Source organism: Erithacus rubecula (assembly GCF_903797595.1).
Source record: "Erithacus rubecula genome assembly, chromosome: 1".
Taxonomy (NCBI): Eukaryota; Metazoa; Chordata; class Aves; order Passeriformes; family Muscicapidae; genus Erithacus; species Erithacus rubecula.
The window spans coordinates 66,525,571-66,543,445 of NC_136658.1; the positions used below are offsets into that span (position 1 = coordinate 66,525,571).

Sequence of the window (17,875 nt, forward strand, 5' to 3'; positions counted from 1 at the left end):
TTTCTTTTGTATCACCTCCTAGCTACTGCCCTCAAAGAGCTTGGTGGAGACAGTCAAAGAGAGCATGGGAATAAGAGGGAGCAGAGGAGATGCAAAGTCAGGGCAAGCTAACTTGGTGATATCAGTTCAATTCAATGACGTACTCTCTAGACTTGGACAATATCACTGCTGTAGGCTTCCAGGCTGTAAACATGAATAGAATTATTTGGCTATTTCAAAAGCCTACTGTTTGGAGTGGTGTTTGCAATGCTGAAAAAGTCAGGCTAAGTGTATTATTAAATATCATAAACTACTCAGTGCTCTGTAAGCTCCCATCTTCCATCAGCTCAGCTGAAGAGCTTCAAAGTTGTTCCATCAAATTCCAGATTAAGTCTCAAAAATAATATAATATAGAGGAGCTCCTATATGGAGCTATATTTCATAGAAAAGAAATCTTTGACATGACAAGAAATCTTGTGGGTTTTACAGAAGAAGATGAAGTAAGTGTGTCTTGTTAAAAACTTGGCATCTTTTAAATTAATGAGCCTCAAACACAGTGGAAAGATTTGATGTTAACTGATTCATGCAAAGAGTTTCTATCCTTCTCTTTATTAAACATTTCCTGACCGTACAGGCAGCAAGGCACTCTCCTAATAAAATGATTGTCCTTCTTTTGACATCACTGTTTAATTTCAGCCAAGGTTTACCACCATTGCTCTTATAATGAAAATCACACACACTAATCAGGACGATTTTAGGAAAAAAATTTCTTGTTATTGACCATGGTTTTGAGGAACTGAAGCTTTCCATTTAAAGAATAGAATAGAATAGAATAGAATAGAATAGAATAGAATAGAATAGAATAGAATAGAATAGAATAGAATAGAATAGAATAGAATAGAATAGAATGCAGAACGGCATTTCTAATGCCACATTTTGTAAGACCAAATTATTTTTGGCTATCTCTTCCTGTAACATGATTTAATAAATTTCATTTTCTATCAAATTTTGTAAGTTGGGAATTATTGTAACACTAGGACCAAAATGACCTATTGTTATTTTCTTGCTGTTTCTTTTAAACTTCACCACAGTCTAATATTAACAGATGACTTTATCTTAAATTTCATTAAACTGGAAAAAAGCCAAACCTCTAAACAACAAATGTAATAAAAGCTAAAAAATGTAAGCAATTACAATTATTTTGCTTGTTAAATTCACTCCCTGTCACACTTCATATTTGTCTTATCTACTGTGTATTGCCTTTCAACCTAACCACATGGAAAATAGTTCACTGTTTGCAAGGCATTAAAACCACCCATGCATTATGAGACACTTCTTTTAGTTTTTGAACTACTCCTAGATTTTCCTATAATAGCTGCCTTTCTGCTCACCACACCAAGAACTTAGCCTCTGTGTGTGTTGAGAGGGCATACTCACACAAACAGGTTAAATACTGCATCCTGAGACACACTGTGCTGCTTGACTTGTAAAGGCTGTGTGCTACCTTTACAGTATCTGTCTTCATGAAGTAATGGATGATTACAAAAGAAATTCTATGTAGAAATCTTGGATATGCACACTACTTGGATACACTTTCTCTTACTCTCTGAACTTGTTCAGGGAAATGAATCATGAAATCATTAAGTGAATAAGGTATCAGCAGCTACAATTTCCTTCTGTGTAAAATATCTTTAAAGACCATCTGTCACTTTCTCAAGGGCAGCTTTTTTTCTTCTCCTTAAACTCACAAACATGAATTCTTAGTTTCCTCAGAGAAGGAAATGTGTTCCATGACCATTTGCTAACTTAACTTCACAGCCAAACTGGCATAATAAAGAACATAGGAAAAAGGATTCTGTGGACACACTAGTTACTTTGTAGCTCAGAGGCTTTCAGCAGACCAAGGAGTATCCCAAAATGTCCCAAGGGCAATGCACTATGTGCACTCGTCACTCCTGAGAGAGCTGTTGTACCCATCAGCCTGAAGCTCTTCTTAGAAAAATGCACATTTTTCTACTGATTAGAAATATAATGAAAAAATAGTGAACATAATACTCAAAGAAAATAATTAACCTAATTTAAAATCAGAATATACTTTATTAGCTCTTACAAAAGTAATAAAACTTTGAAATGTTGTCAAAAACATAACTTTTGAATAATAGTGCTCTAATCTGCAAAAACTGAAAACAATGTCAAAACCAAACCATACTTTCCTCTTTGTCCAGCACCTTAATAACACCATCATGGTTTAAGCACATTCACATTCTCTACTATAATACTGTTTGCATTTGTACACAGATGCATTTGATTTCTCTAGATTACAGAGTGACCGGAAATACTACCCCTTTAAGTTAAAAAACCCAAGCAAACCCCTTGGTTTCTTCTTTCTCTTCTACTACACATATGAGTATTCTGACTATTGAAGCACTAAAGATTAAAGGTGATAAAACTGCAGGAGCAAATTAATATTCCCTTATTGGAAAATTAGGTAAACAATGTGTCACTCAAACATTGCAGATTCAGTCATAACAAAACTGAGAACGACACCATATATTCTACAGGCCTGCCAAAAGAAGTGTCACTGAAATTACTTTAGTCAAATCCTGCAAATCAGGATAAGTAAAGCTGTCTTATCTCCAGAAATCCAGCTAAGGCCACTAGTCACAGTTATTGGCATGCAGCAAGAGAGATTTCTCTCATCAATATGGAAAATATCTCCTAGTTGTGATTTAGGCATGAATTTGCCTAGCCAATCTGCTAATAAATTCATATTACAACATACTCTATGTAGCTTCTCCAAAGACAACATATTGCAGGCAAAGGAGAAATGGTGAGCACTGTTGTGATTAAAATCTGTGATTAAATCAGCTGTCAGTACCTCAGATATCATTTGATGGATTAATTCTGTTGGATTCTGCATCACTGGAAGGTACTGAAATTTGCAGTGACTGGTAACTACTGCTGAAAAGGATAGGTAGCAAGAATGAATACAGTCCTAGAATTAAACAGCAAATATTGACACTGCATCCTGGAGTTAAGTTAAAAGGTAGTGATGTTTTCAGAATAAGAAAGGCACCAAAACCAGGATGAGGTCCTGGAACACCTTCAGTCATCAAGGGCTGATGAGAACAGTACCCTCTCTACAGAGGAGTCATCCAGTGATGCCAAAAAGCCCAAAGCCAAAGCCAAAGAACCCACATTTTGCATTACTTTAACCTAGCTTTTCAAAGTAAGTCATTACAGAAAACAAGGGCAAATTGAACACTTCACCTAGGAGATGAAGATTCTCAGCAAAACGGATTTCAAATAACTCAGGAGCAAGAATTTTCATCTACATCCAAGACGGTGCTAAATAGGAATGTCTACACAATGAGGTATCTGTTTGTTTCTAAGACTAGGTACTGTCTAGTACAACAGACACCCTTCACTTATGGATTACAGAATGAAAATTCACCATCAGTAAAACAGATAATTAAGAGCTTAGCAACTCAGAAACATTATATAACAAAATATTGAGGTGGTTAGATAAAAGCCGTACATTAAATCTGAAGGAAAGAGAGACAGCCTTTCAAGGAAAGCAAAAAAAACCCCCAACTTTTGGAGCCTCCAAAGTAGCCAAAACAATGCAGTTATCAGTGAACAGCTGAACCAAAAGATTTCTCAATAAGGCTGAAAAGAAGGAAAGTAGATACAGAGGTGACACAAAGGAGAAGGGTCTGCAGAACAATCATTAAAGAAGACAGCTTGGACAGTGCTCATGGCCTAACAGATAATGAAGATTAAAGGGAGCCCACTGCCAAAACAGCCATTGTTAGAACAAAAAAGGATGTGCAGGATCCAGATGTAAATCTCTATTCTTGTGAGAGAGATTTGATCTGCTAGGAGTGGCAGTTCTGAAGATGATTGTGTGATGAACTGCCCAGGTTTTTGGAGTATATTGGCAATGAACTAAAGGGTACAAGGCAAAACAGTACAGCCACTGCCATGTTGCCTGAAAGCACCTTGGACAAGACCATGAACACAGAGCAGGGAGCAGACTGGCACAACAGATGTATTTCATAGTACATAGTCCAATGCACAGTAGGGACACCATCTCAGATGGGCCCTTGGAGCTTTTTTGCTGCTCTTTTCAAAGTCTGTGCTTAAAATCCTGATAAACAGAACACTTCCCTCACATATAGTTCTTCATGCAAATAAAACCAATGCAGTTAAATGACCATCTAGCTTGGTGTATGGCCTCTGCAGATAAGATAGAATTTGCAACAAGAAAACTTAGAATGAAGTTTGAGGTTTTTTGTTGGTTTTGTAGGGGCAGTTCTTGCCTGTTTTTTTAAACCCACTGTATTTTGATCAAAAAGGGAACCAGAAAAATGGAAACAACTAGGAAGTAAAAGAAAAGCAGCTTTTCTAAAGGGTGGCCTATGAAAGTCAAACAAAAAAATCAGATTCAGCAAGACAATTGAGAGAAAACATGTGACACATCATGAATGTACCCCTGCTATAAAACCATTGGGTGTCCTCAAAGCTTGGACACATACACATCCTGCAGCATAAACATGAGCATGGAGGTCTGACGTAAAATTTCAACTGTCTTTTCAGAGGATAGATCCTTTTTACAGTATGTTTAGCTCCCTATATATTACTGCATATTAGATTGCATTTGTTCTGACACAGAACCAACAATACCCCTCCCTTTAACTAAAATCGGTCAGCAGTGTTTGATCATGTTTCAAGTATGGCCTCAGAGGACTGGAAAACATTTCTATCTGTGGAATGTTTCTAGCAGACAAGTGGAAGTAAACGAACAAAAAGAATAAGCATAATGGGTCCCAACCCATCCTTAGGATTTCCTGCCCCATATTAGTTGTAAATTAAATACCAGCTTTCTAGCTCATGGGACAAAGGTAGTTTATAACCTCAATTTAGCTTCATTTTCCCAAGACTTTTAATAAAATGTCCCAAAATTAAGTACTATATAGCTATATAGCTATTTTTTTTACCTAGTCAGTATTTCTCTTCAGTTTCTAACTCCTTCTCTAAAAGGATATTGAATGTTTTCCTTTTAGTTCAAGCACTCTAAACAGGATATAATTTTTCCATACTGCAAAAAGAAACAGAGCTCAGGAGGAACCCAATATTTAAAAGATTTTTCTTTTAGCAATTAGAAGGAATCAGAAAAGCATTTCACAGGTTTTTTTTTTATTAGGCAAAAAATTATAAAATTAAGATTTTGCTTTCATTCTATAGACATAGCTGATACTTTACCTTTCCTGTAGTTTCTCATCAGTGAGTTGCAATTCCTCTTTTAAGTTTTGGTATCTATCTTCCCTTAACAATCTGGTGCCATCATAGAGTGTCAGTTCTCTGTCATGTATTAGTCTGAAAATAAAGAATAAGCTCTATCTTGACTTTGATTCATTTTTATAATGCGTATAACAACTAAGGGTGTTTTTAAAAGCTATCTCAGTTAAAATACACCTCAGTAAAAAGAAAAAAATGATACCAACTCAAGATGCATCCAGGCATGGAAGTAAAATAACATATATAAGTTTTAGAGCATAGTCAGTCAACTTAGTTTAAATCCATAAGGTAAGAATATGAAAAATAAAATAATCTGTCTTACCAGTGTGCATAAATTGCATAAAACTGCTTTTTTGTTATGCTTGTACCAAGAAATATACTTTTATTTCTTGAAATGCTCTCTTTCATCTGGCTTTAATGATTAACATACCTACAGACCCAGCTTTTATTTTGTGATATGCAGAAGCTAATTAGCTATAATGTATGCACATGTCAGAACTAAAAATCCGAAAGGAACACTAAACAGATGAAAAGGCATACACACAGACAAGTATAAAACTCTATTCCATCCTTCTACATATATATATAAAATAAGAGAAGGAAGAAAATATTTTTGCTACAACCTGCTTTTTAAAGCTCAAAATGTCCTTTAATTTGCAAAAGGCAGTATATGATGCAGACATATGAAATGGCATAAAAATTTGACCTGCCAGTTTAAATAATTACTAACATAGTATTTGCTATTACTGGGTCCTGCTAAGTCTAATTTATTTTTATTGAATTATGAAATAATGTTTAAAAATAGATCTTTGCAAACAATGTAAAGCATGCCATGTAACACATAACATGCTTATTTAGAAGTAGAATGCACTCAAACTGTTTCAAATGTTTTCTGGCATCCTGCATTGTAAAATTGTTGCACAAATATTACTAATTTTTAGATTTCATTATTGTAGAATAAAATCTAGGTCATTCCAAAATTCAGACTTACGCTCTATATTTACAACAGGCCGAAAATTCCTGTATTATTTTAGGCTTACAAAAAATTAAGGACTGCTTCTGATCTTAAGTAAAAAAATGAGCACTACATATTCTATGAAACTTCAGTGCTCAGCTTGATCTTTACAGTGTTCCTGAAGTTCCAAAGCCATATTCACCAGCAGGAACTGAAGGCCTCAGTAGGCATGTACTCAACACACACATCACGTGCACCCAGCTTATCCAAGCTCAGAGCCTGACCTTTGGAGCACAGCTAGAGTGCCAGGGTTGATTCGATGGATGCCGTCAAGAAGAACAAGCTTTCCTTCCAGAGCCGCGGTGACAAGCGGCGACGGTCTCCAGGCGGTGTCTCCATTCGGAAGAGTGTACCTTTGCTGCAGCAAATCTCTGGCTGTCATATCCTGCAGGATCAGTCCATCAGAGGAATATATTTATCATCTAGTCTCTTAATTTATGAATACATGCTTTCCCCTTAAAAAAACCACATTCTGTTCTTCCCAGGAATATAAGAAGATTAACAGAAAATCTTCAATTACTTTTCCAAAGAGTATTAGAAATACACACACAAATCTACTCACAAAATGTGAAATAGTCTTTGGAAGTTCTAGACTTGCCAATATCACCTCTTTGAAACAAGAACAAAAACCTTTCTCCTCCCTGCCCCTTCAACAAAACACAAGCATAAGACAACTTGTACACTTGTACAGCCCCATGTACAGAAGGGGGCAGCAATTTACACCTGGAGCAAACAAGAATGATTTCTTTCATATGGAAGTCACTCAAAAGAACAAAGATTTTATCATTAATCTTGAACACAAACCAGCATGACATTCCACCTCTCAGCAGGAAAATGCAATGGAAGCACCAGAGAATAAGGAACAGAGTAAGACAGAAGCTCATAACACAGAATATATCAAAAGTATATAGTCTATCACAAAATAATGCTCGCTCAAGGAATAAAACCAAAGACAAAATCTAGCATATCCTCCAGCACACATGTTGTAGATGTTCCATTACAATAGGTAAGCACCAGAGAAACAAAGACATGATAGTAATTTTGTGACCTGGAAGACTAAATTCCTTCCTCAGGCTGTGCTGTGAATACAACACAAAATCAGATAAAAACATTTTTTCTATTGTAATTGTAGCTTTTGCATATGTCTTTTTCACACCTATAAACCCTTTGAACTTCAAAGAATAAAAATAGAATACATTACGTCATATGGCCTGAATCATTTCCTTTTTCCACATTTCCTTAAAAGCCCTAAAATAACAGGACAAAGTCTGGTTCCTTCAGTGCTTCCACATTTATCTAATTAAAAGTCTCACATCAAATCCACAAAATGTACCATATTTTTACTGTTGTATTTCTATTGTTTTATGGCTGTAGTCACTCTATCCTATTTTATTAATGAATTAGATATGAAAGTTTTTTATTAAGGAGAGAGAAAAATTTGGGTTTAGGACTTGCTTAAGAACTGTGCATGCAGCAGCTAGTAAATGCTGTAATGAATATTTAACTAACACACCTTTGTATAATTCACCTCTAGAGACATGAAAGAACATACAGTACGAATTGACTGCTATACAGCATGTTCATCTCTAATTCCAACAATGAGAATCATGCATTAATTTCATGCATATAAACTCTGAAGAGAATTTTATGCAAATTATTTTCTGAACTATAATGAATATGAATATAATATTGTTATTTAAATGGTTGACTGAGATTTAGTTAAGGAATGATTAAAAAGGAATACCATTACTAACACCTGCACAGATTTTGTAAAGAACTTATTTTATGACTAAGTACCTGCCCAGAGATTTATTTATTTATTTATGCTTACCCATTTTTTAATAAATTTTATTAAAATAACATATGATATTAAAACCAATCTTAAAATACTCTAACACTAAGAAGATCTCCCTTTGGAGGGGAGGTAACTGAAGTATAAGAATTAGTTATTCCTCTTATTTGGCAAAGAAATGGCAACAATATATTGCCTTGTGAAACAAAAAACTTACTTTAATTTTTAACAGTCATTATAACTTCTGTGTTTTACATTTCACTGTTTATTTTATAGAGCAGTTTGTATACAGAAAAAAATATGTTTAGGAGAAAAATCAAGTGGGATAACTTCTGTTGCACTCCCTCTAGCAGCTATAGCAACACAAGCCTCCAACCAGTCTCCATTTTTCATGGCTTTTAGTACTAATCATGTTCTTGGCAATTATGCATTAAGACTATGTTTTCTGCTTTTCATGCCAATTTGGACTCATCTTTTGTTAGCATTTCTCAAACAAAAAACTGGAAGGATTTGGTAAAGAAAAAATATGAGGTCAGGCATAAAAAAAAAGTCCTAGAAACAAAAACATTACTGTACACAAACACTAGTGAAGTGCTTACAGATCTGTTTTTGCTAGGGAAGAAAAGGAGCAAGTTGCTGGAAAAACTGTTATAACATCACTTTGACTCTTACTTTTTTCCTCCTCTGAAATTCTGCGGGGGGGAGAAAATATTTTATTTTAAGCAATTTGGACAAAAAGTTCCCTAGCTACAGTCCACAAAGCACTAGCTGGCCACTGCTTCTCATTTTCTGTTGCTTAACTGCATTAAGAGTCAACTTAAAAACAAACCTTTTCTAATCAGGATGAGTTTCCTTTCTCAGCAATTTACCTACATAGAACTACATATAATGAGAAATCCATATAATGATGTCAGATGTCACAAATGAGACAGGAACTGTTCTCTCAACCAACTGTTAGTATAAGAGATGATTTATGTTCCAAAAGGTTTGCTTTAGGTAAATTTGATTCCCACTTCACAACATAAAAGCTTTTAGAGTTGTTTTTTTCTATGAAATCAATATCAAGCTTCATCTTTTCACATTATTGAAGTCCTTAAATCAACTTCTGTTCCAAAGAACAATGAAGCAAATATTATAAGTAAAGACTATATACACATACATATATATATATAAACACATATATTAAAAAATAAATTCCAAAATTAATTACTTCAGGCAGCCTCAGGAGAAACAGTACTATTGTTACAGACCAAAGGTAAATGTCCCTCTACTCATTGTTATGCCTGCAAAAATTATCAGAAAGTAAATAAGAACCAAAGAAAAAAAAAGCTCCTTAAGTTTAGAAATGGATTCAAGACAATATTATGTCTCTCTGAAAAAAACCCAAAGACCCTTTTTTGAATGAAAGTAGGAAAAAATGCTGAATTGAAGCAGCATCAAACTTTTAATAGTTTTCACTGATGAATTAGTGTATGAATTTAACATTTGTTAAATCATCATTAAATTATCCTATTACTTTGCTATGCAAAGTCCCTGATAGGTTATATATTTTAAGAAAAACAAATGCATTCTGAAATTCTATTTATAGCTCAGCTACATTCATATTTTTATCCACTGCTTTTTGTAAAAACTTCTGACTTTACATAACACATTGTACATTAGGAAACATTTTTATGTATAGATACACATGTGGGTCTTAGCTTGGCTACACAGGAATTTACAGCGAACATGCAGCTCTCAGTCATTGATTTGCTTTATTGATACTGTTTTGATATCACCAAAATCCTTTCTATAAAACCCCTTTACCCTCTGAGCTTAATCAGCTGGTAAAAACAAAGGAAAGGTTCAGTGAGAAACACCTCAAATCCTTTACTAGATTTTTATAGGAACTACAGATGCCTTTCAAAGAATGATGTTTACTAAATAAACAGTTGCATTGTCAGCTCTGCTCATGTGACTCCAAAAATGAAGCCTTCTGCTCATATTAATTTAAACCAAACTGATTAAAGGCAGAGAGTTGAGAAACAGTGGCCACGTTTTTAAGCAAATAATTATCTAATTTTGTTGGTGAATACCAAATATTGTATTGTGTGCAACAATACAAGGGTTAGAGTGTGCTTGCTGTAGAGCAGGTTTATCAAGTTATAGAAGTTCTTTTTCTGGGATGATTTAAAACTATGTTTACAGTGACAAGTACAGAGAGAAGTACTCAGAGCAGCTGGACACACAGTAGCTCTGGCTCAGAAACTATACACCTATTTTAATGGACCACTATACAAAAGATAGTTGGCACCGCTGGGAATCCACGTATATTACTATGAACATAACACTGAAGAGGACATGTAGCACTGGAACCCAAATCTGCTCACAGTCAGCCATGTCAAAGCATAAGAAAAGGGCAGAAGTCATCCATGTGACTCCCGTTATGCAGACAGTCTTCACCCTTATCAGCTGAAGCCACATAGAAGTGGAAGGAAAAGCAGTAGGATCTTTTCTGGGGAGGTTCTCAACAGTGAAGGAAAGCACTAAATGGACTATCTTTTTTCATCATCATCATCATCAGTATTTTTCTTTTCTATTTGCCTCTCATTTTTTCAATCCTTCAACCTCACCACCCATCTCTGTCAGTGTTTCTCCCTACATGCCAATATACATTCAAGTCAGATGCCACTGCCATTTCTTCCTCTGGAGGTCTTCATGCTGTCTGGGAAAAAAAATAAAGCAGAAAAGGGATCGAAGAAAGAGACCAGTATGTTGCATTAAATCTGATGCTAATATTTTCCTGCAGCATTGTAAATGATCACTTAGAACTGTAAATCCTGCTTCACTTAGAATTGTAAATCCTATTATATTTGGTATATTTTGACTCATAAGATCATAGGAGACCCTTGACTTCATATTTTATTTAAGCACTTTCATTCCTCAGGGTTATGGAGAAAACCTTACACATGTGATCTCTGTGTGAAAAGCTAGCAAATTAATTAATTCTGCTTTTAAATCTTGCAAGTTTTCAGCTTATGTCATGAGGTTAGAGTGCACTACAACCTAAGACAGACAATTCTTTCCAAACAAGTACTGAGTGACCACTGGCTATGACATTGCTCTTAAGCTTGACAGAACCTGGGGCTTGCAAAAACACCCAACACCTTTAGTGTTGTGAGAAAGTCTCCATTTGAGATCTTATTCAAATCATGATTATAAGCAGACAGTTTCTTTACCTGGTATAGCATGATAGGTTCTATGCTGTACCCCAGTATATCAGCAAACTCCTTCGCAATAACTGTTTTGCCACAGCCCTAAAAAGTTTAAAAAATATTAATTAGACTACATCCTAAAGATCATGGGAAGAAAGGAGAACAGAAATTTAAATTCTTACTTTTCCTCCAATTAAACACATATCTTTAACCATATGGGATTGCATCATTTCTGCCAACAGCTGATTATGGCTGGAAGTCCGTATGAAAGTATCTGATTGAGAATGGTTTTTTAACATTCCTGTTCCAGCTGGAACCTATAAGAAAAAAAAGTAAATCAAAATATATTAAAAAAAATCAGAAAATAAATGAGCTATATTGTGATAACTATAAGCTCCGTATGAACTAGGTTATGCTTGTCCAAAACTACTGTAATATTTTGCTGATAATTGTCATTCATCAAACTTGAAACTGACACTGTCACAAAATTAAACCATCTTTCTAATAGACAAATTCCTTCACCCACTCTTCCTGAAAATTTTTTAAAAGGTGAATCAATACAATTGCATTGGAGTATGCAAAGAACTTGAGGCTTTTCATGACAGAGACAAAAAAAAAAAAAAGTCACCAATATTCATTGCTCATCAGAGAAAGAGGGAAGAGATAGAGCAATTATCATTGTGAAAATCTGACCCGAACTTTGAAGAGTTTCAATTGTTCACCACATTAATGTACTTGCTCTACATTTCCACTTCCTGCTCTGGTCTGGAAACAGTTTCATCTGTAAACTTCTTATGCCCTCCAGTTCAGAGAACATAAGAGAGACATTCTGCAGAAGTACTTTCAGAAAATATCAACTGTATATCAAATGAAAACAAAAATCTTTGCTTCAGAAAAGAACTTGATTAAGTTCCTACAGACTCAACTTTTCCTGAAAAGTTCCCATTTGCTGTTATTCCCCTCCTAATTTTGTCACAGTACAAACTCTCTTAGGATATTCCTCACCAATGTTATTCTAATCTCTCGGACTCCCACTAATTCACCTTCTCTACAGATTCTCAAGACTCTCCAAATTCAACATGAACTTCAAATTCTCAGATCAGCATCTGTTTCCTGATTAAGAACTTATTTCAACACCTAGCAGGTCATAAACTTAATTGGAAGAAACTCAAACTAATCATATTGGATGTGATTACTTTGTTCCATTTTCCCAACATCCTGTGTCGGAACATTACCAAGCACTCATTAGATTTTATTTCAAGTGTAAACAAAGACAGACTATTGTTTTTATAGAAAGAAAAAGGGAAAGCAGCATTAAGACCATCATAAGTACTCTCCACTATTCTAATCCAATAAAACAAAAAAAAAAAAGAAATTTAAAGGCTTCTTTTTCATCCAAACTGCAATGATTCACATGGAGGAAACGACAAGTTTATCTAGAAATAAAATCATGTGTATCCATAAACTTATATTCCAGGATCTAAATGTGTCTCCAATAAATACCATGTGTTATTCTACAAAAAGTTCAGTACAAATGACTTAAAGTATCAAATGTGTCAAATTCTGGAAGAGACAAAAACAAGTTAGTGAGTTTTAAAAACATAGTATAATTTGATTCATATATTATTTCCTACCTGGAATGTCACTTCTTTTTCACCAATTTGGACAGTTATATCAGCTTTGAAGGGTTTGTTTCCATGCACACTTTCTACTCTAGTAATCTTCCTGGGAAACAAGTGCTTTTCTGCATCTTGAAGCTCAAAGCGCTGTAAAATTCAGGAGTGAGGAAATTATTTATTAAATACAACTTCCTGGTTTTTAAAACTGTTCCTTCTAAAATAATGCTGGAGCAATTAATGATTAATACTTTGTGAAGTCCTAAATTCATTTACTTCAACTTTCACTGCAGATGCCTGTGTTAACATTCTTGATGGCCTATATAATTTACATTTAAAACCAAAGCAGAGAGACTATATACTTATTCAGACTGTAGTGACAGATGTAAAGTGAAAATGTCACATGGTGACTTTGCCAAGTTCTTAATCTGACGGTCTAAAACAACACAAGAAATGAACCATAGCCTTTAGCATGTGTAATAATAGATCACTTATCTCTGCAGCTCATTATAACCAATTGTAGATTTAAACATCTGACTACTAATAAAAATAACCAGCAAGCATTGCATTTACTTAGTTTCCTAGTTGCTTCATACAATGGAAATTGAGGACAACCTGTACAAATTAAGCCTTCAGTATGTTCTGGGTATATTAAGGACATGAAACAGGACATACTTTTCTCAATCCTCTTCTGAGCATTATAATTTTTATTTCTGCTGTACACAGAAGGCACGAAAGCCATTTAAAAAATGTTCAGTAAGGAGAGTCATATTGGGACTTTCCTGCACAAAAAAAAAAGCTAATAACTGGAACTACTGAATTCATAGAGCCCTTTTATTCAACACAGTGAAAGTTGAGTAAACAAGAGAAAAAGGAGTACTGTCCAACTCCTTAGAATTCTAAGAAAATAGTTTTTTTTAACAGAAGTCATTAATGTAAAATCACTCTTAAAAGGCATATAGTATTATTACTACTAGGATTCATAGCATTGCCTATTTAAGTTTCAAAAGAAAACAGAGATGTATTTTTATAATAATAGTTTTTTCTCTTCATCACTTTGTAAATTTCCATTCTGGAGCAAAAGCGTACAAAAATACTGTTTCAACATGTATTTAAGATAAATGTGCTTTAGTAAAGGGCTGCACTAAATTATATTCTTATTGTAACAGCTGAGTCTACATCAGACACCATTCAATTCTTAAACAAGAAGAGAAGACAGGAATGCCTGCTGAGTACGATCTCCAAGTACTATTCTAAGAAACTCCATCTAGAATTCTGTGAAAGCAACTACCAAATGTTCTCACTCTTGCCTTCATTAATAAATTGCAATATTCTTACTAAGCTAGTGGCATTTCAGATAGAGTCAAGAGTGCTTACATACAAAATTGCCAACTGCTTGTACACAAAACCCTTACCAACAAGGGAAAATAACTGAGTAAGCAAGATTGCCTACAGCAATCCAGCAGATGCTGGATTCTGGGTAACAATGATTTAGAGACAGGAACAGCAGAACTTGTATACAAAGGTCTTGGGATCTTAAAATTTCTAAAGTCTTTTTTTTTTGATAGGTTGTTTTTTTGTTTGTTTGCAGCTCTTTGATGCAGCTCTTCATTTAGAATTATGATAGGCAGAAATGGATTTAGAGTGGCATAAAAGAGAAGTACAACATATTAAAATCTAACTCTATAAAATGTTCAGGCTGATACCTGCAAAGGAAAAAATATTTGTGGTTTGAGTGAACAACTACCAAGCACATTCAGTATCAGAAATTTCAAGAGATACTTGGAGAGCCAGAAGCAGGCAGCCTCATCAACTCAGAGGAAAGCAAAAAGAATAGATCAGTCACCGAAAACTGGGGAAGTGGTTTGGCAGCTCATAATCATCAGGCCAGGTTCTGCATGCCTAAGAACACAAGAGAAAAGGCAAACTGTAGAAGTTAAGGAAAAAAAGAAGAGGAATTCTGACCACTTGGAAGTATCTAATGATTTGCAGTATCCCAAAATGGAAAATGCAAAGAACACACCAGTAATCCAACTGGCCAAAAGAACAGAGAGCTTAAATGAGCCATAGCTGCAGATGATCAATCAGCTGAACCCACAAGGCAGCTAGGCTATTCAAAAGAATAATCCAAAGGCTGGAAGATTCTGCATGGGAAGGAAAGAGAATTTTCCACAGAACCAGAGGACTGGACTACTTCACAAAGAGTAAAAGACGAACTGTAAATGCAAGATGGGATGGATTGATAGATGAAGTCTGACAGATTCCACTACAATGGTATGTATTGGCACTAAGAACATTTATTAATGCAAAACCCCAAAGATTATAAAAAACTTTGGAAGGAGTAAGAGAGAAACAAATCCTTCCTTAGAACAAAATTTGCAACAGAAATATCTTAGAAGAGAGAAAAGAATCCTGAAGAATTCTTTCTTGTCTAGACATGAAATAGAATTGCAGTCTTACAAGTGTTCCTATGTACTATGAGGCAGGGGAACAGTTTTCAATGAGGAGGTCAGGTAAGATTAAAGTGGGTGTGCAAGTAATACAAAAATGAGTAAAGGCAACAGAAAAACTTTGATATAAGATCAAAACAGTAAACATAGAATTAATCAAAGCATGAAAAAATGCAGAAAAAATCAAGGGCTTTACAGTGCAGCTAAAAAGAGATATAGGCTAAAAGTAACTTGCTCGTTTATTAAGACAAATCTGTTCTGCATATATTTTTCTAAAATCTCATTGAAAAATTCTCCTGATTAGAAGGTAAAAAAATTCAATCAGTGAGTGCTTCCAACACTGTGAAAAAAGGCACACAAAGTCATGTGAGAATTAAAAAGAGTAAAATCCAAACATCCAATGAATCTGAAGTAAAATACTAAAAGTTTATGGGACAATGAAGAAAAAAAGTATAGAAAATGTGGAGTCCCTTATTTGCCATAATTCACAGCCAAAATGAAGCCAATCAGTTTTATAAAAGCCTCTCAGTTGCATACAGAAAACTCCAGTGCTATGGGAAACACATCATACATGCTTCAAGCTTATTGTTAGACAATATTTGACTGGAAGCTGTTTTTGTTGAAATCAGCGATTTCTCCGCATCTCAGTCTTGCAGAGAAAAAACCACATTTTTACTTAATTTTTACAATTATATTCCAAATGTTCATCTGCCAGTGAAAATAATTTGTCACGTCAGTATTTTGTCAATGTACAGAATAATTTTGAAGGCCAAAATTCCAAGCAACTCATGTTTTCCTTCATCAGCTCTTCTGAATTAAGGATCATCTTTAAGAATCAGAATACAAATTGATACAGTTGCCAAAAGGCAGAAACTTCAAATAAGGGTAAACAAAGGTGCATCATAAAGTTCACTTTAATCAGAAAGTTTATTTTGGTACTTCTGCCCTGTCTGTCTGTTGCAAGCTAGTGAACTAATGAATGCTGCAAACTGTAGCATTGTACAAATGCTTTTGTATGTTAAGCACCTCTAAAGACCACTGCTGATGTTGGATTAATGTGCAATCCTTAAATACCATTTTTTATGCTAACTGGAAACAAGGAGTTACATTTGTATCAAATTAAAACGCTGGTTGATAGACATCCTTTTTTCACCAACTTTATTCTAGGTGGGGTCTCATCAGAGAGGAATGGAAGGGCAGAATCCCCTCTCTCAACCTGCTGGCCAGTATGTTTTTGATGCAGCACAGGGTACAGCTGGCTTTCTGGGCTCAAAGTTTCTCATCCACAAATACTCCCAAGAAACTACCTTCACTGCCAGGGAAGGTATAAGTCAATATTTCACATTTCATTACTGAGAATTACAAATAAAGCCTAGATCTTGGTGCAGCCTCATTAAGCAAGGTGTGCAAGGAAAGGATTTCTCCAAGTTGAAGATAACACGTGGAAGATAGTGCTTTAAGAATATGATCTCTTCAGGAAACATACAGAGCATCTAATAGTTGCCCAAACTAACTACCTGTTTAGCATAACCACTGGTTATCTCACGTCTCAGCTCCAACAGCTGACTGGAAGGGAAGATAGCCTGAAATTAGGGTATGTCAGCAGCTATATGACTACATCCCCATGTCTGCCTCTGAGTCTGACACCTAAACTTTACATTCCATTACCTGAAATTTGGGTTTTTTTCTTTAAATATTAGCTGATGTTAAGAAGTGATTGAATACACAAATTAATCCATCAATGTCAACATACTTCCACTATTTTTTTTTCAACTCTTGTTACCACCCAGTTAAGATTTTCTTTTACATGGAAAGAAGCATTCAGTGGCAGTTATTACCTGGACACTCCTAGGAAACCCATTGAAATAAGAAGTCTTGCTTTTGCTAGACTCTTCTCCCTCACTATTCTTAGACAATGCAAAAAATAATCTCTTATTAAAATTTTATACAGTTCTGGAGCTGCTATTATTATAACATTATTATAAACAGACATTCCTCAATACAACCAGTTATTTTCTGTATTTCTTAAAGTTCATTGCTTAACAAGATTTGTGGTGTGCAAATAGAATAAAATTCCAAATAAGATTATATGTACTTGTTGATATCATAAGTTTGTGAAGGAAGTGATGAGGAAAACTTTTTTCAAAAAGAGGAAAGATTAAAGCAGAAACATCTATTAATGAGGTATTTAAAAGTATATTATGATTGAGAAAGAAGATATTACGAGCCAAATTAATGTCTTATGCAAGAAGCAAAAGCATGTACAACACAAAGAAAAGAAAAGAAAATGAAGCTGATGGTATTGAACACAAAGACATTCACCATCTGTAACTGAAGGAAAAAACAAAATGACAAAGTATTTAAAATAAAGGTTTATTAAGATAGAAGTGACTGTTACTGTTCTGTAACAGGTAAGAGTCTATTTCCACACCGATTATTGTTTTCATAGGCAACTTCAATCATCCCAAACTGTGGTGGAAGGAAAGCATGACACAGAACCACCAAATGGGTCAGGTTGGAAGGGACCA

At 34.8% G+C, this 17,875-nt stretch overlaps 1 protein-coding gene across 1 annotated transcript in view; it reads right to left on the minus strand.

Annotated features, from left to right (window-relative positions):
• The window catches only part of VWA8 (von Willebrand factor A domain containing 8), a 179,006-nt gene that overhangs the window by 116,390 nt on the left and 44,741 nt on the right, over positions 1-17,875 (minus strand). The window contains exons 10-14 of the mRNA XM_079301747.1: positions 12,916-13,047; positions 11,464-11,598; positions 11,306-11,383; positions 6,520-6,680; positions 5,245-5,358 (exon numbers count right to left, since the gene is read on the minus strand). Of these exons, the coding sequence (XP_079157873.1) occupies positions 5,245-5,358; positions 6,520-6,680; positions 11,306-11,383; positions 11,464-11,598; positions 12,916-13,047 (620 nt within the window). The remainder of the gene's footprint in view (positions 1-5,244; positions 5,359-6,519; positions 6,681-11,305; positions 11,384-11,463; positions 11,599-12,915; positions 13,048-17,875) is intronic.